The following is a 23,560-nucleotide window of genomic DNA, read 5'->3' as shown; positions in this document are numbered from 1 at the left end:
AATGACTACTGTCATAACTACGTTTTTAATGAATTTTTATCATCTTTTTATTGTCATTTATATATTTTAATTAATTTTATTTTTTTTAAATGTAAATGAAGGAAAATGTGGATTTTAACATCGAAATCATTCATATACAATGTATGCTATATCAATTTATGGTACCTGCTTTTAACAATGTATCATATAACAATATGTTTAAAAATAATATTTAAATATACACACAACATGTATAAACATTTATTGTTATACTTATAACATAGCATAATAAAAGTGGGACGAACCCACACAAGACAAAAAAAAGTCTCTTTTCACCCAAGCTAACTTCTGCTTTAATGAATATAATTTATAGGCCTAAGGGGACAATGTACCTTTTACGAAAAGGAGAGTCTAAACAGTCACAGCATAAAGGATTTAATATATTGCTAAATGATCTTTATTATTTTATTAAATATTGCGATAATAATCTTGATTCAGCGATTGCAAGGCCTTAGAGCACCCTCTTTGGTCAGGTATTTAACGCATTGTTTGATCTCTCCCGCCTTTACCTGTCCGCATTTCACACGTTAGCCCTCAACATAACTGGTTTCCATAGCTCTTATCACGTGACTAACAAATCATTACTAAGGACTTGACTGATTGACCACTGGTGCTATAAAGTTTATGTTGGACTGCATTGCACATAAAAACCGACAGCGAAAAATCATAAAATTCAAGGAAGCAATGTATGTATTCGGGAGATCATTTATTTAAGTCGAATTAAAAGTGCGTTCGAGCGCCGCCTTCTGTAACATATATGCGGAAGTCAAAGCCGAGATGAGAAGGTAGGTGCTAAAGTTGTGTTTACAACGTACTAGAAAAGTACATCGACACTACTTAGCATAGATGCTTTATTTAGGCCTATATTTTTTTAAATATTGATTATTACCAGTCCATTATTGTATCTCTTGTTGTTTCTGACAATTTATTAGATATGTTTTACCATGGTATAATAATCACCATACATTGTTCGTATAATACATCTTTATTTATTCCAATCAATGTGTATTGATTAATATTGAACTGATCAAACAAGTCCATCATGATGCTATTGGATTCTGCTGTGTAGGCCCAAGCATCTTTGTAGGCTAAACGAAGCATCTAGTAGTAGTATATTTTATCAAGGCCAATCTATTATAATGTAGATTTGCGTGGATTGCCATATTATTTAATAATATACAGTCTTAGAAAATTATGATGAATAAATCATACGGTTTAGTAATCATTGAAATAATTAAATTTAAAGAGGTTGGTTTGTATTGTATAATAATTTGCATAAATTTGCATTTTAACTTGACCTAACATGCTTTTCTAATATAAAATGTTAATATACTATGAGATATTACAATTTAATTCCTGAATTCTATAATTAAAATCACCTATATTAACCAAATAGGGGCAGGTACTCAACTTACTACTTACTTAAGTAAGTCTCTCACCCGCAGTAAAGCTTGGTTCCCACTAGGACGTAACGCAAGGACGTAGACCCAAACAATGACAAGCAACAGTCGAATAACCCCTAACGTTGCATTACGTCATTTTGTTGCATCTCTAGTAGGAACCAAGCATAAGTAACTACTGCAGTAGGTAACTATACTGCAGTAAACAACCTCTGCAGTAAAGTAATTTAACTTTCTCAGTATGTATGTTTTGAACAATGTTTCATTTATCATGATTAATTGTTGTGTATCATTTTCCTGTTCTTATTTTGTTCTAACTTCTTCACTATTAGAAAGTATAATACTAGGATTTATGTACTTAAACTTTGACCTTCATTTGTGTAATACTTAAAAATTTAAACCTTTAGAGGCTTACATTTTGTATGCACACATGAACTTGAATAGTAATGAATAGGGGTGTGGCTTATCAAGTGTCAATCACAGGTAATGAACCGTAAGAACAAATATAGACAGTCTACTTGGGGGCATGCAGGTGTATTGTAAAGGGTAAAAATGGCGGCAAACTACACTATTTTACAACGATTTTTCAACCACAATAAAAGAAGATTTTTAGATACAAGTTTCATAAACGTTAGTTGGTATGAAGTAAGAACGGTACTAATAGGTATGTATAACTAGTTGTACAGAAAGATATTTAGTAAAAATATACATTTTGTATAAACCGTAACTTACAACCATTCCTGACTAATTAACTAATCTCATTTTTTAGTATGAATGTTTCAATCATATCTTCGGATATAAATCCATAGTTCAAAACAGTTTTGAAACTTAAGCATTTTACCAAATCAAAATTTACATGTGGTCATACTGCAGGGGCAGATGCAAGGTGCTCGGGCGCGCCCCTCTAAGTTTAGAAAATACTACGCTACAGATAGAACATTAGGTTATTATATGTTCAGCTGTAATTTTTACAATGAATGCTGAATTCCTGAATATTTCATAATCTTGTGGATCTTCAACTCTTTCAAGGCAGTACATACTATGTTGGTAGAAGCTGCACATTAGTGAACCTTTCTGTATTTTTTGTAATTTGATAAAAAATATTTCTTAAATAAATATTTGAACTACCAGTAATTGGTGAATTTGATTCACTTTCTACCATTCAAAAATTAAATCTCTTAAAAATGTATCAATTACCTTTTATTTCAAATTCAAAAATAAAAAAAAATATAAGCTAGACATGATAGAGGATTTTAACGAGTACTGTATCATATACAAATATGACGACCAAAGTTCTGATTACTCTTAACAAATTTCAGTTGTATAGTAAATTGGTTGAGAATTTGCATAACACTAACTAATGTTTACTTATGGAATCTGCTGGCAGAGTACACTCCAGAATATCATAAATGTGTGCAAACTTCCTTCTCAAGTGGAAAGAATGCCTAATACACACACACACACTTATTTTTAATACAACTGGCCTTTTTAATGTGATATTCCCCAGAGGCTAGGGGTGGATCAGTGGCCCTCCAACGCTGGAGGCCTTGGGCATTTTCAGCTTTTTTCAACATATTTTAATGCCTGTGTTTTCCTCTGGATACTGCTCAGGGTCGGCCATAAGCTCCAGGGCCCCACATAAGCTCTAGGGCCCCCATAAGCTCCAGAGCCCCTGGGTTTAGATAGTGAGCGCTCATAGCCAGTACGCCACTGAGGCGGATTTAACAAACCACAGATTCCATAGTATAACGTACAATTACCAACCTTTTTTTTAGAATGATTGGAAAACCTTTTGATCTTGGTTCCCACTTGATATTTACTCATTTTCTTATAATTTAAAAAAATAAAGTATAAAAATATCCTTAAGTCTATTTTGTGCCTAGCCTACCTGGATAGTTAAGAAAATGTAACATAGAATATTGCCTTGTAGTAACAGTAAGGACAAAAGTGATTAGAATAAATTAATTAAATTTTTACATAAAACTGAATAAGTTATGAGTTGTAGCCTTGGTTAAAATTTTAATAATGATCAATTTTAAATAATAATTCTGTGAATGTAATATAACAATTTGTTATCTGATGAAATAATTATTGTACATTTTAACTAGTAATAGGAGGTTTAATAAGTAACTGTACATTTCAGATCCTGGAATCTAAAACTTTCATAAAAAATCTCTTTTTTCTAAAGTAATATTTTACAAAACATCAATCGACCTTATGCCTCCCCACCTCCCTAAAACATCCAAACTTTCTCCCATTTCCCACTGAAGTTGACTATCAACAACGGTCATTTAATTGGAAAAATGTACAAATGTTCAAGAAAGTTGTCAACAATGCTTAACAACAACAACTTTGAAACTTAATTCAGCCAATAGCATTAAACCATTTGGCACAGAACCATCTGCAAAAAAATTAGAATAAATTGTTTTCTGCAGTTCCATGAATAATTTAAAACCGAGTGTGGGAAAAACATATGCGATGTGATATCGTCCATGCCTTAAATTTTGTCTTTGTTGCGGCTTCTTCAAGTTGAAAACGCAAATATTGTGCAAGAATGGCATCAATAACAGTTCCTTAAACGCTCTTTATTCACGACTCATGCAAGCAATTTGCGACTACTTGGTTAAGATCGGCAAACAAAAACAACTTAATGAAGCAAGTGTATTGAGTAAAAAATTTCAAACAGGACAACGTTGTATTAGCAACTATCGATACTAACTATATAAATATATATTCTTATTTATTTCAACCTCAATAAACAAATAATAAACATTTTATTATAAGGTCTGATAAACTTTAAATTAATAATTTACTATCGCTTTATTACTTAGTGTATTTGCATAAATATTTTATTTGTCAGTACGTACCACAATTTAGTCAAGTTCACAAACATTTTGGAAATCATATTAAATATGTATTTTATTCATTTAATTTAAGCAAAGGAAAACTCTGTTGGCCTGAACAATAAGAATTATAAGAAATTTAGAACAGATATGACAAAAAAATTAAATTTCTTAAAATTGATTCAAACTGGACCTAATTTAGTCAAGTTAAGCAAGTTACCCACTAAATTTACCGTCCAATCCGTATGGCTACAGTTCCCTTAGGGTTAAGTTAACCAAGCTGAACAGTTAATGTTACAAACCTTGTCTGCGTAGTACAGGTATAACCATTTCGTCCACCTTATTTTTCCATGGTAGAACTTACCTTGGTTTCGGTAAAATACTGCTGTTAAATCTTGGTAAAACAAATTGGTAAAACTAACCGTGTGAATGATACTAGTGAGAACAATGGTCAAAGTACCGTTGGCTTTTAAAGTAAAGTTACTACTGATTGAATTGACCATGTTTTAAGTCCAGTGAGAACAAGGCTTTAAAGCTGATCTTCAGTAAAGCTCTCTGATACGATAGAGCTTCAAATAAAAATATCTTTTCAGTAAATGTTAGTTTAAGATTTCTTTTAAATCATGTTCTCTCATCTTTTAGATCTCATCAGAGCTACAGTAGGAATGGAAAGTTGACTGAAACAGAAGGAGAAAGCGGATCAAAGCAGGTTGGTGATTAATTTATTTTTTTCATAATTTAAATAAGTAATAAATAAAGATAAAAGAAACATAATAATCATCTGCATAAATAATTAAAAGTACAGCAATTTCAATTTTAAAAAGATGTACTTTGAAAAAACAAAACAGAATGGGGCTTTGGTATGCGCTGTTAAAATTTATATATAATGTATGTGTAACTAAATTATATATAGACAAATTTAATTTGTGTCTCGTCAAATTTAACAAATAAAATCATTAGACTGCATCGAAAGTAGAAAATTATGGGATTGTAATTATTATAATTTACAAGTTTGGTGCATTGTTGGTATGTTCCTACTGAATGCTGATTCTAGGTGATTGATCTCTATATCCTAAAACCCTAACTACATTTCACACCTATCGCTGGTGACTTACATTAAATTACATATTTATCGTACTTGAATATGTAGGTCTCCTACAGTTTATATAGGAATGCTATATCAAGAATATAATTAAATTGTTTATGCGAGATAAAATTGCCTGAATGCAGGATCGATACATTGACAAAAGAAAAGCATAATGATGAGAGGAAATGATGAAAGAGGATTCAGGAAAAGAGTCTAATTCGTGCCTAGCTTACCTGGATAAACCGACATTGGCCTAAATTCTCTCTGAGAAGAGGACTATAAATCGAATATATAATTTTATTAAACACCCCTATCGGATAATGGTGCATTCCATGAACTCTTCCCTCAGGTGGGAGCATCCCAATGCAAAAACACTGATGCATTCATTACACTGTGTTAGGAAAATTCATTGACTAATACTGTACTATTCAACCTTATTAAAACTTGATACATATTTTAATCATCATTACTATTACATCATTAACATACTTTCAATTCACATGAACATCCTTGTTGAAATATTAAAATTCTCAAATTATGTTCGCTTTGCTGGTTATGAAGAACCGCCTGTGTGTGATTGCTCAAGTGTGTATAACAATCTTACTTCCACTTGCCGATTGCTACTGGATATTGGCAAAATATGTTGTACTAGCTTCCTTACAAGCCAATTGGAAAATTGCATCTTGTATATTCAGAAGTTAATGTCTCAATATAGCTGTACAATATTTGTAGAGTCTTTTCTGTGGACGTTCAACAGCTAAACCCAAGTTCCTCAGAGGATATGCGGCCCCAGAGCATAAGCAACCCCAATGCAAATATCCAGTGTTTAAGCCTGTTTTCCTGTCGACCTTATTTGATGTTATCGTTAACAATAATCGGCGATCTTCTACGTAAACATTGAAATGTTAACGATTTACAGGAAAAGGTACTTGCAACGTTATCATTTCAACTTGATCGTTTTCAAACGATAGCGGCGAATAACGTTGACAGGAAAACAGGTTTTAGAATACTAAACCAGAGGCCTTTTGAAAAATATGACAACCGAGGCAGAAAACATTAGCTAGTTTGAAAATGTTCATCTACTGAGGCATTAGAAAAATCGTAACTAGAAAATTTCAAGTTTGATAGGGTTTCAAGACATGCGTGTATCGTTCCGCCCTGTTATCAGTTTCTTCATGTGTACTATAGGAAATATTAATTGCAATTTACATATTCTTCTGTTACCTATGGTAATCCTCTTTTGAATGTTGTATAGTTTAATTATCATAAACAAACAATGAAACAAGCTCACAGTATGTTTGATTATGGTTTCTTTTGTAAACAGAAACGTGAAGTTTTTCTTTTTACTATTTGCGTAGTCTAGTAACAAGGTCATGTGACAAAGTTGATCTGATAAACACACATCAGAATTATGTGTATGTTCACATATAATATTATAATGTGCGTTAAAATAACGTGTGTTCAGAATTGGACTAACTTACGCGTTGAAATTTGTGTATGCAGCCATTAAAAATTTTATTGGTTTGAGTTGAAAATTGTTGACGCATTTTTTTCTTGTGTGCGTTAAAATAACGTGTGTTCAGAATTGGACTAACTTACGCGTTGAAATTTGTGTATGCAGCCATTTAAAATTTTATTGGTTTGAGTTGAAAATTTTTGACGCATTTTTTTTCGTATCATACTTAGCATACAAGTCTTGTACCTTGAGCTTTCGTAGCCAGCATGCCAGCGTTGTAAGAGGTGCTAATCTATTCCTATGTAATGCCTACCTATTATAAGTATTGTGCTAAAATAAAAGTTATTGTGATCAGTTCCAAAAATATACCATTCTTGCAGTGTTTCATATTGCAAGTAAGAAATGCGGTCTTCAAATTCTAGATCATCAACGGCTTTGAAGGAAAACAAATCAGTTTCTATGATTTTGTTTTGTGTTATAAATGAATGAAAACATTTTTTTTTTAAATGTCCCTTTATGGATAAAGTTGGAAATGGACTTATACTCAAGTTTTGAAGTGTAATGACTTAAACTACCTTATTTTGCACAATATTTTGCATGCTTGTACTAAACCACTTGGAAACCTTCAGCTCACAGTATGCCTTGGTAGTACGGTATAGGCTTATGGTTTTTACATACTCCATGGGTTTTTATGAGGAATGTCTACTGATAGATCCTTCTGGCTTTTTTTTAATAAAGCAAGATTTCATTGGTTGAGCAACTCTGAATAGATTCTCCGAAGCAAGAGGAACTCGCTGGAGTGAAAGCTTTGCTGGTGGTGTATTAGTATTTTCCATATGACTTGTTCTATTCATCTGCAATGCTACATATTGTACCGTTTTAGAAACGCTGCATTACTTTGCACATCCTCTTTCAGTGAGGGCGTATCGGGCTAGCCAACTACAAGAAGCTTAACTTTACCAGCAAATTACATTGAGTAAATAAGCTTAAGCTACCTATATACAGATGTTTATTGCGTACTATAACAACATTTGTTCATCTTTTGGAGACGGTTCAAGATTTTTGTTTTAGTTTTCATTTTGATTTGATATTTGCAAAGACATTCCTGGTAGGTTTTTTTTCAATAACATTTTTTCAAAAAATATAATAATTTAATGAGTGCTAAAATATTACTTTAAAAATGTACATTATAGATATAACTAGATAATAATTTGATAGAGATTATAATAGACTATATAACCGGCAAGAAGATTGTCATGGCTTTATAGGTTTTAGAAAATTGTGTTAATGAATTGGAGTTATACACAGGTTGTTGTTTGTCAATCCTTCATGATATGCCGTATTATATGCCCAATTGTGTCGGCCATCTTGGTTGTATTGTGTTTGTGAAATGTATGTTTTTATTGGCGCAACAAGCTGTGTACAGATATTTGAAAAGAGTCGTTCAGGCGGAAAGATTGTAAAAAGGATGGTTAGAACCACAACCTGGTGCTGTGAGAAAACTCACACAGGTTATGTGACAGGTTTTACTGACGTTTCCAAAAACATGGAATATTTTTTAAATTTTTATTGTCATCAACACTTATTAAATAGTATTTGTAAAAAAATTATTAAATAATTACTGTAAAAATGATATTATATCAATAACACACTTTCTACATCTTCGGCACCCAACAAAGTTCTCCTTTAATAGGCTTGTCCCATAATTAGGAGTTGTTCATCTTTGATACCCAATCAAATTTCCATTTAATACCTTATGTCCCATGATTAGGAGTTGTTTGTAATTATTTGAATAATAATATCAATCCAAAGGCAAAATACTGAAAAAATAATATCAATGTTACAAAAAAATTTTTCATTTAACTACAGTAAGTTCAAAATTAAATGGACATTTTCTATATTTAGGTCAAGTAGATCATAAGCTTGTTGTCGAGTTTGATGATTGTAGATTAGCCTTTAAATTACTGTATTAAAAAATATATCGTGGATGAGAAAGATATCAGAATATTAAGAACAGGGGGCGGATCCAGTGGGCGATAGGGGCACGCACTCGCTCTTCCCTTTTGACAGCTAAATTGAAATTATAAAACGAAAGCGGCAAAATAATACTAATAGCATAGTTGAATCAAGCAGCCAGATTGCAAAGTGTTCAGAACATTGATTTTTTAAGAAAACAAGATTTCGAATGCCTTTGCCACGTTATACTCTCATAGTACAGTAGTAGTAGTATGCTGGTGACCTCTTAATATAATTACTATTGGAATTATTTAACGAATACCCGGAGTACGTAAGGTAAAAACGCAGCTGTTTTTGCCCAGATTGCTTTGTATTCCTTTATATTTCTTTACTATTAATGACACAAAAATGCAAGCTTGATTTAAAGTACACAGTTCTACCGAGAAAAGTCATGTTTTATATGTATAATTAAAAAAAACAAAAACAAATATATCATGCCTAGCCCACCTACAACAACGACAATAGATACATGTTGAGGACACCCCTATCGGATAATGGTATCATCCGTGAACCACTCCCTCAAGTGATATTTCCTGTTCTATGTCAGCTTGATAAAAAGTTGTCCCCAAAACAGGATCTAAAAGTATGCATTTGTACTATATTGACCTTCAGATTTGTGTAAGTTTTTTGTTTCATATATAATAAACTGTTTAAATGATAGAGAGATAATTATACTAATAATTATGTAAAATCTATAATGAATAAATAATTATGATTGGTACTTTAATAGTCTAATTAAATATTTAATGTGTAATTTAAAATTAATTTTATTCGCAATTATTTTCTATTGAGATAGTAAATAATCACACTCCACTAAAATTTAAAAAAAAGAGATTAAATTAAATGTTAATATATGGTCCTATATATTTACACAATACAATTTTGTTTGAATTTTTTTTTCCAATTAAGATCTCAGTGAATAATTACACTCACAAATTACTTAATATTAAATAAGAATTAAGTGCTAATTTATGGAAGATATATATAATTTTCTTTTCCTAAAATTGTAAATTATTTTTTTAAAAAAGTCTTTTGTTGTAGGAAATAGAAATGCGTTCTTGTTTATTGATTATCGTGTTCATAATTTTCTCATTATGTTAAACTAAGGATGTTGATTTTACTTAGCAATGCTATGAAATTAACCATAAAATAAAGTCTATTCTTGTACTACAATGGGCGTGACTTTGAAAACCCGTTTATTGATCCAGCCAACAAGCTTGTATCGTTCAATGGGGCTTCCTTTATCACCAACTTGTATTCATACTTTTAATGTATTTTATTTACTGACGACTCTCAGTTGTAAAGCCGTGGTAGCTTTGTATTGTGGAAGGCCTATAGATGTTTTGTGTACTCTAAACAATACTGTGTGATTCACACTGGGTTTTGAATTTAACACTTGTATTGTGGCCATTCAGGTCCGCTGAAGCATCTCTCTGGGAGTGGCTATAGGAAAAAATCAATTGAATTTTTACACCTTTTGGTCTTCAGTTGTATTTACTATGCTGTAGTGTTAACAACTAGGAATAGCAATTTTCAGCAAAGCTTATCAATTTGTTCATCAAAATGTAAGTATGTAAGTACTGTATATAACTAGAGTGTGTATAATATTGAGCAGATTAAAAAATGGGTACGGGTAGGGACTCCTAGTCTGTATTCACTAGACTTACAGTAGGTGAGATATTTCCCTTAATTTAATTGAAGTCAATAAATATAAGGATTTCCAAAAGTGGTATTCACTTAGATACAGGTAGGAGATTTCCTTTTAGATGTTATGCCGATGTCTTGTAATAAAACGTTTGAATAAAAAAAATATGTCTATATGAAACCTTTAATTTCAATTATTTTCTTTTTGTTGTATTAACTTATAGGAATCCTTAGTTGCTATGCAACGAATGCGTTAATAATTAGGTACATAGAAACCAATTTTGATGTCTCTTACATTTTAGTTGATGAGAAGTGTACTGTAATTTATTTTAATTTATTTGTAAGAGTATTAGAATCATAATATATGACTTCTAAAAAAGTTTGTGACCAAATGCTTTGAAAGAGCAAAATAGATTGAAACTTTTACGCATGATACAGTACATCATGTCAAAACATAGTAGCATTTTCTTTGATTTCTATCTTTAATATATCTTTACTACATTTGGTAAAAAAAGCAATTCAATTTTCTCAAAATTTTGGGTGAATTGTGACCATCTTTATCTCAAGTAGAGAGCTTTTGATTTTTGCAAAGGCAGACGACCACACTATGTCATGTTATTAGTTCATTGTGTGTATGCGAATTATTTGGACTTGTTTCCTCGCTCCTCAGATGATGAACGACGACACATCAATTGACCTGACCTAGGTTGGTTCTCTATCTTGGCTCCCTATTAATAACCTACTGTAGAATGTGATATGATGGAACATTTTACAACATGCATTTAGGGGTTATTTTATAGCGGAATATACGCCCTTGTCTTTGCAATTTTCGTACCTTATTTAAAAACAAGTAATACTGTAATGCGAGCTTGCAATGTGGTTGTCGTATTCCACCAAGGTTTATCCCTGTTAACACTTACAGAAATATGTTCTCTCACTGTTCCACATTGAATAGGGCATTACGCATAAACAAGAATATATCTCAACCCATAGGCTGATGGCATATTCTTTTTTTAGGCCAAGTATTTAGTTAAATACCATCAAATAATATCATACATTAATACATGATTCATATGTTGAGATTTTAATAGCTATATTGAAATTTAAATAATTTTTATGGAAATGGAAATATATTCATAAAATAATACTATTCATTAGGTTCTCAGTAGATTGGTATTGATCTTTTGTGTTCACAGTAATTCACAGTAATAATAATTGTGGATTATTAGTTGTAGAGTGTGTCTGTAAAGACTAGAAGATTTTGTTTAATACAACTGTACGTTTACAATCACAAGATGACAAAATATATTTTCTTATTATTATAATTTATATTCTATAAATATCTTATCTGTACTTAGCTCTCATTATTGTCAATCAAATTTTTGATATATATTATATACCGTATTGATGATTTTTACCCCATCATATACTTGTGCATTTACAACATTTTTCGGCTCCAAACTACAGTTAGTTTGCCTCTATGTTATACTACAGCTCTCATCATTGTCAAATTATAAATATATACATACATTATATACAGTATATACAGTAACTTTATGACTTACTGACAGTTTCATAGACCTCATACTATTTTTATATATACTATACTATATAATATTTTTCAAATTAAATTTTGGCGGCAAACATCTTTATCTAAATATCTTTTCACAATATCTTCTACTAGTTCATTATCTGAGTCTGGTTAATGTAGTAATTAGTAATATTTACATAATTTTTACTGTATATGGAAGTTTAAACTTTTTTAAACATCATGAAGCCAAATTAAGTGTGACTAAATATCTACATTTGATTTGTCAGTTATTTTTGTAGTATAAAGATTGGATCACAGCCTTTTATGAATTAACTTCATTGACCTTTTACAAAAAGTTCACTGATCACTGTGGTAGGCTATCTTTGCACTTTGGACTTGATAAAACATTAAAATCATAAGCCTAGTCATAGGATAGTCTAGTCTGACTTTACACACAATATCTAAATGCAAGTTTAAAATTTAATTGTACACTTAAGCTTTATAGTTCCACACTTAAAAACTTTTTGAAGTGAAAAATATGTAAACTTTGAAGTGTTCCACTCAGTGGTCGGGCAGAGTTTTTAATATTGTTTTAAATAATTAGTAGTTTCGTCAAAGGTTGGTATTAACTATTTACATAATGTTTCAATTTATTACTAGGTAGCACTGTATGCTAGACTTGTTAATGTAATTATGTAGATGAATGTGAGGAATCATGGGAAGGTTAATTGCTTGATGTACAGACATTTTAAGTTATCGTTGTATGACTCGTTTATCTTGTTGTGTAGAAATGAAGATATAGGTCCACACACCAGCATATTTAGGATAAAAATATAACTATTCTGGGTTGTGTAGCTATTTGTCACGCCTATTAAGAGAAAGAGAATTGGTTTGAATTGGATTTTAGACTTTAGGCTTGTATCTTTCCAAAACCTGGTCTTGAGGTTTAAAATTCTTTTTTTTATTATTAATTAAACACATTTAAAATACAAGAAATTAGTTAGGGCCTATGATTGGTAAGGCTTGGACAGAGGCCTTGCCCTGCACAGGAGATTGTTCCCCCTAAAGACTATTGCAACACTCAATTTGTGTTGGTATGGCACTGAGTTAATTTTAGTCTCCATGTTTAAATGCGTAATAGTAAATTCAGTAGTTAAATTTAATAGTTAATAATGAAAGGATTTTTAAAGCTAAAATGTAGTATAAAATTACCAACATATTTTACTTTGTTTATGATTGTTTAGTAGTTTATATTCATTAGGTAATTATGAAATACTTGTATGGCATTTTCTGTGTATTTAAAATCGAAATCTACATAATGACGATGTTCAAATTTGTTAAGCATAGAATTGCATGAATAGAGCTTTTGTACTGCATGCTTACTGAATAGTTATCCCATCTACCGTGCCATTGAATGAAATAAAATTGGTATTGATTAGAGCAAGGCCATTGTATAGGCTGCTGTGATCAATGCCCTAAAATTAAATATTAAAATCTCATATTTAAATTAGGCCAACACAATCGGTAGTAGCTTGATAGAATACGATATTTATGGTTGATTTTGTATGCGCGTTAGATGCATGAGGGGTTGTATGCATATTCAGCTATTGTTTGTCGGAGCAGGTCAATATTTTGTAGCCTACTACGTTACAGATGTATTGATTGAATAGTGACGCCAAGCCGAACAACTACCACAAGCATCGCCGCGCTTATGAATTACTATCAATTCTACATTCTACATTGTTTGGCAATTATCTTATCTGAATGGTAAAATATAATGTTAGATTTAAGGGTGGAGTTTATATGTTGAATTTCTGTCTTTATTTTTATTATATACCGCGAGTCGATTTTTTACAGTAATAGTAGAAAAAAAATTTGAATACCACTTTTATTTGAAGTACAACTTTTATCTATTTTAATCACTTTATATATTGGGTTATAGGCTGTATTTTAAATACATTTTAATGTGTTGCCAAAATAAAGCCAGTACTGGACCCACAGCATCCAGCATTAGGCAGTTGCAAGTCCTACCCCCTCTCCCCTTATCCACTGGAACAGTTTGTATTAGTATGTATTAAAAATTATATTTGAAACGTCTTGCCTTCTCTGTTTTGAACTTCTTGCTTTCTCTGTTTTGAACTTCTTGCTATGGTCATGGGAAATATTAAATACTTAACCAACGGTGATGGTTCAAATCTCCATTTAAGAATGCTATCCAATCACTTGTACTGTAATGCATTTAAATTTAAAACCTGTTTCCATTTCTTGGCAGATAAACTTATTATGTAGAGTGGTTTTAACCTATAATGATCATAATGATTCGGTGAAATGTTCATGTATAATGCCATTATATATTTATAAACCTACTCTATTATTCATAAATTTCTCAAGTTAAACATGGAGAAAAGTTATGAATGGTTGCGAATTGTGAACTGATCATAACCTTGATATTGAATCTTTCGCAACAAGAACAGCGCACTTAAATGAGAATAAATAACGGTTAATAGTGTATTATCGCTATATTAAAATAGCTTGGACATAAAGGCTATCCTCACAAATCATCTCACCGTTGTAAAATATATGTTCTGCTAAATTTATTGCTTAAAGAGACAGGAAGTGAACGATTAAAAATTAGTGACTTCCCCAAAATTGTTATTGAAATATGTCCACATTTTATTATATAATCTGTATTACTAAATTAATAAAAAATAGGGTTGAAATTATAGATGCCATAAAGTATATTTGCTACTATATTACTATTATTCTGTATGGGAGTGAAATATTTGTATTGAAGGGAAATGTCTCACATTAGTACTCACAGTACTGTATGGCCACTTGGATCTGTCACATAGGACTTGTGCCTTGTGGTAAAGTATCGCGACTACCGCAAATATATAATACTGTACATTGATATGTACTGTACCCACCAAATATATAATTTCCATAATGAAAATAACTAACAAATTGGTGGGTGGGATTAATTTTTATAAATCTATAGCTTTTCACTGATCAATTATAATTATGGTAAATCAGTTTTGACGTCTGCAAATGAATCGTTAAATACCAAAGCCTACTATCACTGTAATTACATAATTACCTATCGTCTAAATACATAGATTACAGAGCGTGCCATAGTATATATTTCTATCATAATTTATTGGGTCGTACCTTCATATCCAGCTAGCCTAGCCGCGCTGCTGCGTTAATGATAAACACTAGTTTGTGATATTCAATATGTAGAAATGTGTACTGTATAATTAGTATTATTGAATTTCACTGCGTCCATAAAAATTAGGTTATAGCAGGTTTGTGACAAATGTGACTTCTATAAATAGTATTAATTGTATTGCAATATATTATATATAGCAATATAGGTTACTATGTATAATTCTTTATTCAAATAAAACCTGATGTTTTTTTATTTAATTCTTTGTAGGTGTATTGACTGCATTGCTATATCAATAGTATTCCATTCTATATATAGAATGCATATTCATAAATAATTACTACTAATGATTATTTTCAGTAAATGTATAGATTGTACTTTCTTTTGTACTGTGTATGTAATTAATTGATATTATAACAGAAAGGAACAAATGCTGAAACAAGCCAATAAAAGAAACAATAGTCTGGAAAATAAAAATGGGAACATTTATCAACAAAATCTGAAAGAAAAAAAATTCTATTTTGCGTGATATAGCATTAGACTATGAATTAACGCTTTTATGGTATGCTTAATTCTGATTGGATAAAGTTATTTTCTTATTTCTTTTAACAGAAGCATGCAGAGAAATACAGACAATGGCAGGAATTCAAGAACCAGCAACGAAACCAGGAGCATCGGTTACTGCAGAAGAAAGTGTTACTGCAACACGAGCTTATTGAAGCAAATGACCGGCTACACCAACAGCTCCTGGATGAAGATGAACAGAGAAAGATACAGGTGGGTAGAGAGTGAACCGATTGGTCGATCTGTGAAACATTCAGTCATGTGATCAAATCCATCATTATTAGGTTAAAGTAAAAGTATCTTAGCAGTATAACCTGACCTGGTCTTCAACCTTCTTCATCCTAACCATGGTTAGCCTAAGTACAGTATGTCTGCTTGCCGGCCCTAAACATAAATGACTGTCAGACCTACTGTAAACTGCCTACAGCAGACTTTAAACCCTGAACCACCATAGTTCACAAGATAGTAGAAAGCTGTAGCATTTCTTTTTGTATCTGACTGAACTCTTGTCACTGACAAAGTGTCTGTTTGACATAGGATAGGTCATGTTCAAGCAGTCCACTGGTTTCATGTGGTGGTTAGACTGTTTTCTGGTTTCTAGCACCATGTAAAATCAGTGCATTGTCTGGATATCAACAACTAGGCAGCAGCAGAAGCAGAGATGGCAGAAATAAACTATTTTGTTTATCTTCGAAGAAGAGCACGCATTCAGCTCTGGATACCAACAACTAAATATGAACTGGAAAGACAGAAAACTATCCACGAAAATAACAGATACAAAAGTGTTTTATCCTCAAAGTAGAGCATGTTCATGCAGCTCTGAGAAATAAAATAATTTATGAGTTTTGTGTACTTCAACTGTTTTCAATTGGTTCATAGATTAAAAGAAAGTCTCTAGCACCATATGAAATCAGTATAAGTATAGAGACTATACAACGAAATTGATAATAACTAACCTAAAACCCATTCCATACATTGTCTGTTTTCCAAGATGGGGTGGGACTTTGAAAGTTGAATGGGGAGAATATTTTCATGAGTTAAAAAAATGACGATCGGCCAGAAAAATATAATGCATTCATTCACTTTGTTACAAATAGCTCATAGTATACCAGTAACCATCCCCCAATTGTGAGGATGGGAGAAAATAATACATGGCATGTGATAAAAAGAATGAAATGACAAGAATGTGTTATAATTTAGAATAGTATACAATTTTTATTAATGCTGTTGGTGCATAAAAACCATGAGAAACGGAAAACTTAGTATTGTGTACAACAATGAAATGAATTTTGTCCAACAATTTCAAAATGGTTGCACTTTCGCTTTGTGAATACCTAAAATTGCATGAACAAATTAACCTGGCAACCACCTATGAGGGCGATTGTGGTTAGCATGGATTATTGGATTAAGTGAATATGAAAGCAAATTGTGAATGGAAAATGTTCAAGACGGTTTACAACCCCCAGGCCTATTGTTATATTCTCATAGCAGCATTTAATACATTGATTATGAATACCTCTGTCTGCACTATCAAACTTTAAGTGACAACAAATTGTAATGTTCATATAATTATGGACATGATGCTGTCATATCACTACTATATTTGAGCATATTATTATTTATTTTATTATTATTTATTATCCTGGGCGACCTCTTCAGTTAGCAACTGGTCTCCCAGATCAATGGCTGTGATGTACTAGTACACCGAGGCAACCCCCCACTTATCTCAAAAGATGTACAAGGTTCTTTGAATTTTTACATATAGCATTGTGCCACAAACCGGGCCTACGGTTTATAGTCCTTATCACTACCATATTTGGCTTTTTTTTGTCAAACTAGTTTGATAGTGTAGACAGAGCTAAAGACTAGTTGGAATCAGATAGCACATTTCATATTTTTTATAAAATATTTAAATTGAAAACCTGGTTATTGAATGTTTTATTCTTGGCACGATCTGGGTTAATTATACTGCATAACCTATAAAAAAAAAGCCAAAAGGCAGAAAATGATATGGTGATGTTAAATATAACCTTTAAACACTTTGTATACATAATGTGCTGATCTCTGGTGTTAATATCTCCACAGCTGGTGGTGATCTTTGAACACCACCAACTGTGGTAGGGATCTCTGGTGTTTTTTTAATACTGTAAAAGTTGGTGGTGATTTTTGAACACCACCACCAACTGTGGTAGCTCTGGTGGAGATCATGATATTTTCTTGTGTTGGAATTGTGAATCACATGTAATGATACTATAATTGTTTTTGAATATTTATATGAAATGAATACAGTATAACCAGACAATGTGGAAATCAAAAAAGTATACTGTACTTTATTGATCCAAGCAAGCCACAATTGTTGTCATTTTATATGTATTTTACAATAGCTTTTCTTTCTTGTGGTTTTTGAGCATCCATTGTGAAAATAATACAAACCACAGAAAAACCAACTTCCTCATTAGTAGACCCAATTATTAAATAATTTTTTTTCAAAAGTAAAATATTAATGTGTTTTAAATACTGAATTCAAGGTTTCTCTCACCCCTTTACATTTAACTGTCCTTACATTTATAAGATAGACAAAAAACCATACATATTTTACCATATAAAAAACCCATGTATTTCAATCTCGAGAGTATTGAATACACTGTAGGCGCTACTATCTATGTATGGAATTTAAGATCACAGATTTTTATTTTATATCCCAAATCTGCTATCCCCTCCATGATCCTTAATAATACCTTCTATTTTCTCGCCGTGCCCATACCCCCTCCCCCCCAGAGGGTTAGCCCTGGACATCCTAAATTTCAACAAATACATCTTAAAGATAAAATATTTAAATTCAACACTACAGTTGTTAGGCCCTGTATTTCCCTTCCCCTTCCCCCATTTCAAAATCCTGCATTCGCTGACTGTAATATTATTAAACAATCCATATCTTATATGTTAAAGATATTAAAAGTAATATCTCTGCTGCACAATATAAATTCTACAATATGTAATTACTAGGAAGTAGTCTTCAGTATTGATCAATATGAGAGAGTGTAAATATTAAGTCGGTAGTAGAATATATTATAATATATAATATCATTTTATGCAATTTCACCACACTTTTTATTTGTTCTGTTAGACATTTTAATATAACATTGCATGATCGGAAAAAAATATATATATATAAAAATTACATTTATTTTGATGTACCCAATTGCATTCTCATAAATCATTTTAGTTTTTATTTATTATGCAATTAAATATCTTTTTTAAATTAATTCAGTAAAACATGAATACTCAGAACAGAACCATTTTCACAAAACTGATTATTGAAATTAATATATAGAAGGCAAATTTATAGTTAGTGCAATACAAACATGTTGAGATGTAAATAAGCGTTATGTTGCATACATTTTAGCTTTATTTAAATTATTATATTACAACTTTTTTTTTCAGTTGAGAGAAGCTATAAAAAAAGAAAAAGCTATGAAACAACAGAACCTTATGGATACGGGCAACCAGTCTTTAGGTAAGAATGTGTGTATGTAAATCAATATAGAACCAGGCCTACTAGCTGTTCCATTTTGTGGCTAGCTTACCTAGATAAACCGACATTTGAGAAGAGCACTACAACTTAAATACATAATTATAAATTCATTTAACACCCCTATCAGACAATGGTAATTCCCATGATCCCACTTTGAGTCAACCTATGATCTACACCTTGCCTTTGGTAATTAGCATCTATACACCAACAAAACCTCTGATTGAATGCACACAACTACAACTACAGTACATGAGGTAGTTGCACATGCAACAAACTATACGAAAAGAATCTTATTAAAAAATAAACCAGTGTGCGTCTGTGTCCAGATCATTCCCACATTCACTGTACTAATACAATACATCTCCTCACAGCTAACGAAAAACAGAAACAGTCGGTTGAGCAGCCCAAGCAAGAAATACCTAATCAATCTTCTTCTGCAATAACTTATCCAAGGAGACGTTCTGGCCAATACCTTTCAAAATCTGAAAGTCAAGAACATATGAAAATGGACACAAAGCATCAAGATCACCATCACATGGATGTTGATGAAGGCACCATTAAGGAGGAGGATGAAGATGACGACGAAGATTTTGAAGAGAAGGAAGATCATGAGTACGAGCTTCAGAAGATGTTTGGGAAGCGTCAAGCAAATTACTTTCTACGTCCAAGAATTGAACCAGAGAAGAAAAAACAGACCAATATTCCACCAGCTGTAAGGAGAAAAGGAGGTACAGTATTATTACAATTTTTTTAAGGTTAAAAAGGCACCATGTGTGATACACATGTGACGCTGTAAACTATAAACTGGCCATATAATGCCCAGGGAAAAATTTTGTAATTTTGTTTAGCAAAATTGCTAATCAAACTGATTTTTGAGTCAAGAAAAATAGTTTTGTATTGTATTTTTTGCTACACAATTTTAGAAATGTGTAACAATATTGTTGTTTTGTATAGCTTTTTGCTATGCTACACTGGCGAAATTATTCCCTGAATGCCATGTTGGCAATACAGTACTGAGAATCAACTGGTTGAGAGTGGTCATTAGTGGTTGATATAGAGAAGATATTTATTATTATTGTATAAAACTTGTTTTGTTTTTATGTAGGACGTGCTGGTGCAACAATGTTGTGGAAGATATTGAGAGATAACACAAGCAGAAAGTTACAGAAAGCCGATTCACAGATACCAGATGAATTGAAGGATGCCTATGGCGCATTTGTCAGAGAATGCTTAACAAAAAACGAAATGGTTGCTCAACGAAGCTTCTATAGTGGAAATGGGGTAAGAGATATTTAGTTAGGGACCGATAGAATTCTGTCTGCAGAATGAATACAATTTAGATATGAGCCAATATACATCAAATGATATGATTCACCTAAATATCCTTATAGTATTACGTAGAGAGATAAAATACAATATTAAGCTTCAGAGACTGGAAGGGATTAAACAAACAACATGTCTGTACCGTACAGTCTCTAATCTCTAAATACTGTAATTGTCTCTTTTTTAGGTTCCAGAAACCGAAAAGTTACAAGACGGCAGCTACCGAGATAAAGTTCGTGAACTACGACACAATGTAGAATTAATGTATCGGTCAGCTCACAACAACCAAGATAAAACCGCTATTTTGACGTATAACAACCCTCTGCCTGATTTTTCTGATCGCAATGGGGAGGAAGGCCCAATGCGTTACTACCCTTCATGGATTGCCAATGAGGTATGAACCGCACAAAATATATTGTATGGTGCACCAGTTGATCTAGTACATTAGTATCCTTATTATCCCCTCTGGACTCAGTCCTTGACTAGTTGTTGGCCGTAGTGTTAAAATATACATTGTCTCTTATTTGTTTCATAGGGAAGTTTCCCTTTAATGTATGGTGTAAAGTTAGTTACCTCTGTAAGTTCCTATACACTTACTTTCTTAGTCGTCATAACAATGTAGTAATAACACGAGACGGGTTAACTCTATTTAACACAAACAACGGTGCATTTATTATCGATACTTTGTGCTCGCAGCACAACAAAACCGCACACACACTTTATGTCCTCAACAACCTTTGACCTCTCGGTCGCCGTGTCTATAGACACTACATCTGGTTGTCCCCTGAATAGGTGTTGGCTGTAGTGTTAAATATATTTTCCTCTATTCATTTCAGGATAGTGTCCCATTAATAGGGATGTTGTCCTAAAGGAGGGGTTTTATTTTAATGTAATTTACAATGATGTAAGTTAGATAACTCAACTGTTACACAGAAGGGGACACCTTCAAGACTTGATCCTCTGAATAGGAATAGCTCCAATCACAATATAAATATATGGTATGTGTTCTTTGTTCTAGGAAGATGCTGTTGATGTGCCTGCTTACCACAAGTGGTTAACAAACAAGGAGGTCACTCCAGCAGAAGATGAACTGCATGATAGCAGAGAACCTACACCAGGAAGAACTAATAGTAAACACCTCACCTCAAAGAAAACCGCAAAACTATCATTCTTAACTGAAGCTGACGCTACTTGTGATGGCCAATTCTGGGCTTCCAAACAAAATAATCCACCAGAAAATCCAGAAGAAAATGAGATAATACTGCTAAGTAAACGGAGGTCTATGCTGCGTGAAAAATCCACTACAGAGAAAAGGCCACCGAAAGAGAAACAAAAAAGACGATCTTTGACTGCACCGTCATTAAGACTTGCTAAAGGAAGAGTCAGCGAGCCATGGGAGCCATTAAGTTTGGCAGCTCTTACAGAGTATAAACCAACACTTGATACATTCGAGGGGCCTGAAGGATTCTCTCATGGCAGCACCAATATGTGGAAGCCAGTTCTGGCAAATGAATCCTTGTAAAGTTTTATATTTAACTTTTAACACATCAAATGGCCCCTTTTTATAATGCTTATTTCATCAGTTTTATTTGCATACAAGATAAAAAAAACACCAAACCTCCTTATAGAAGTTTGATTACCAAAATATATTTATATAGTAATCATGTTAAGTATATAATGCCGTCTAAAATAAAAAAATAATATGTATAGGATTATTATTTTGTACTATATTCTTCCGTCCAACAGAATATTATTTATATTTGCTGAAGAGTAATAAAATGTTTAAAATAGCTGTTTACATAAAAAGTGTTTATATTTCTGTTTACAAACTATAAAATAAAATTCTCATAAAAAGATCTTTCTATGGTAAACATACATTTAAAAAAAGGCAAAAATAATTTGAATAATATTAAATTAAAAAACAAATATTATTTTAAACATCAATATAGACGCTGATGACTTTGGGTCCATAAAAAATGTTAGATTATAGGGCCTAGGATACCCTATTTATTTAATAGTGAAATGTACACATTTTCCACAAATAATAAATGAATTATACCTAGTGCTTTGATCTCTATGGAAACTGCTTTAGAAATTATTAGAATATTAAAAAATACAAAGAATAATTTATTTTTGAATATAACTAATGATATTGAATTAAACATTAACTAAAATGCTCAGATATCTTTGTACAAAGTATGAGTGTGTGAATATCAGCTATACATAACAAAGGAATTTATAACAATGCATGGATTGTCGTGAATGGTTTATATGAATCAACGATTAGATAAACCAAGTCAGCTTAATCACAGAAAAAAAACCAGTAGAACCTCTATTATAGGGACACTTTCAGGATCAAAGTGTACCTTCAATAGGGGTACTGATACCTAAATAAGGACTGGCCATAGTTTTAAAACATATAGCAACTCGTTCACAGGAATGTGGTCCCTAAATAGAGGTTGGCCATTGTGTTAAAACATATATTGCCTTATTCCTTTCACCGGAAAGTGCTCCTTTAATAGGGTGTTCTGACGGAGGGGTTATACTCTAATTTAACCAAATGTTATTGTTGCATTGGTTCAAATGACCCACTACATACATTAGTAGAATTCCCACCTCTCTGGAAATTCCCACCTATCTGGATTTTCCCACTTCACTGAATTTTCTCACTTCAGCAGTACCCTCTACCGATTCCTACGGTAACTATAATTTCTTAATAATTATTGTAAAGCAAGGATAATATTAGGAAAACCATAATCTTTCAATCAAAATTTTACTTTTTATTAGGCAGTGGTTATAGTGTAATTAAGTATTTCTTTAAATTATTCCTCATTTAATTTAATGTAATTCACAAGATAAAACCTGCAGTCTTCAAATAAATATATTACATTTTTACAAACTTACACAAATTAATAGTTTCAAAAATAATTCTTTTAGATAGAAGTTTAGGGACTTT

At 32.0% G+C, this 23,560-nt stretch overlaps 1 protein-coding gene across 2 annotated transcripts; it reads left to right on the top strand.

Moving 5' to 3' along the window:
* The first annotated feature begins 577 nt into the window (after nucleotides 1–577).
* On the top strand, nucleotides 578–22,355 carry LOC140058471 (uncharacterized). 2 transcript variants are annotated; one of them, XM_072104092.1, is made up of 8 exons: nucleotides 578–824; nucleotides 4,925–4,991; nucleotides 15,798–15,959; nucleotides 19,191–19,263; nucleotides 19,653–20,009; nucleotides 20,387–20,562; nucleotides 20,792–20,998; nucleotides 21,623–22,355. In XM_072104092.1, exons 1-8 carry the CDS (start codon nucleotides 817–819, stop codon nucleotides 22,124–22,126), a joined length of 1,554 nt encoding a protein of 517 aa, XP_071960193.1. In that variant the 5' UTR covers nucleotides 578–816; the 3' UTR covers nucleotides 22,127–22,355. The 2 variants fall into 2 exon arrangements, with proteins under 2 accessions (XP_071960193.1, XP_071960191.1); XM_072104090.1 differs by having other exon boundaries at nucleotides 15,795–15,959.
* Nucleotides 22,356–23,560: the final 1,205 nt, after the last annotated feature.

Source organism: Antedon mediterranea, chromosome 9, assembly GCF_964355755.1.
Source record: "Antedon mediterranea chromosome 9, ecAntMedi1.1, whole genome shotgun sequence".
Taxonomy (NCBI): domain Eukaryota; kingdom Metazoa; phylum Echinodermata; class Crinoidea; order Comatulida; family Antedonidae; genus Antedon; species Antedon mediterranea.
The sequence above is the reverse complement of the archived record's forward strand: the minus strand, read 5'-3'. Positions and strand labels throughout refer to the sequence as shown.

What these genes read in the sequence shown, in the direction of transcription:
- LOC140058471 (XM_072104090.1), top strand. An exon ending in AGCTGTAAGGAGAAAAGGAG is followed by an intron (nt 20,010 to 20,386) that starts GTACAGTATTAT and finishes GTTTTTATGTAG; the next exon opens with GACGTGCTGGTGCAACAATG. An exon ending in GCTTCTATAGTGGAAATGGG is followed by an intron (nt 20,563 to 20,791) that starts GTAAGAGATATT and finishes TCTCTTTTTTAG; the next exon opens with GTTCCAGAAACCGAAAAGTT.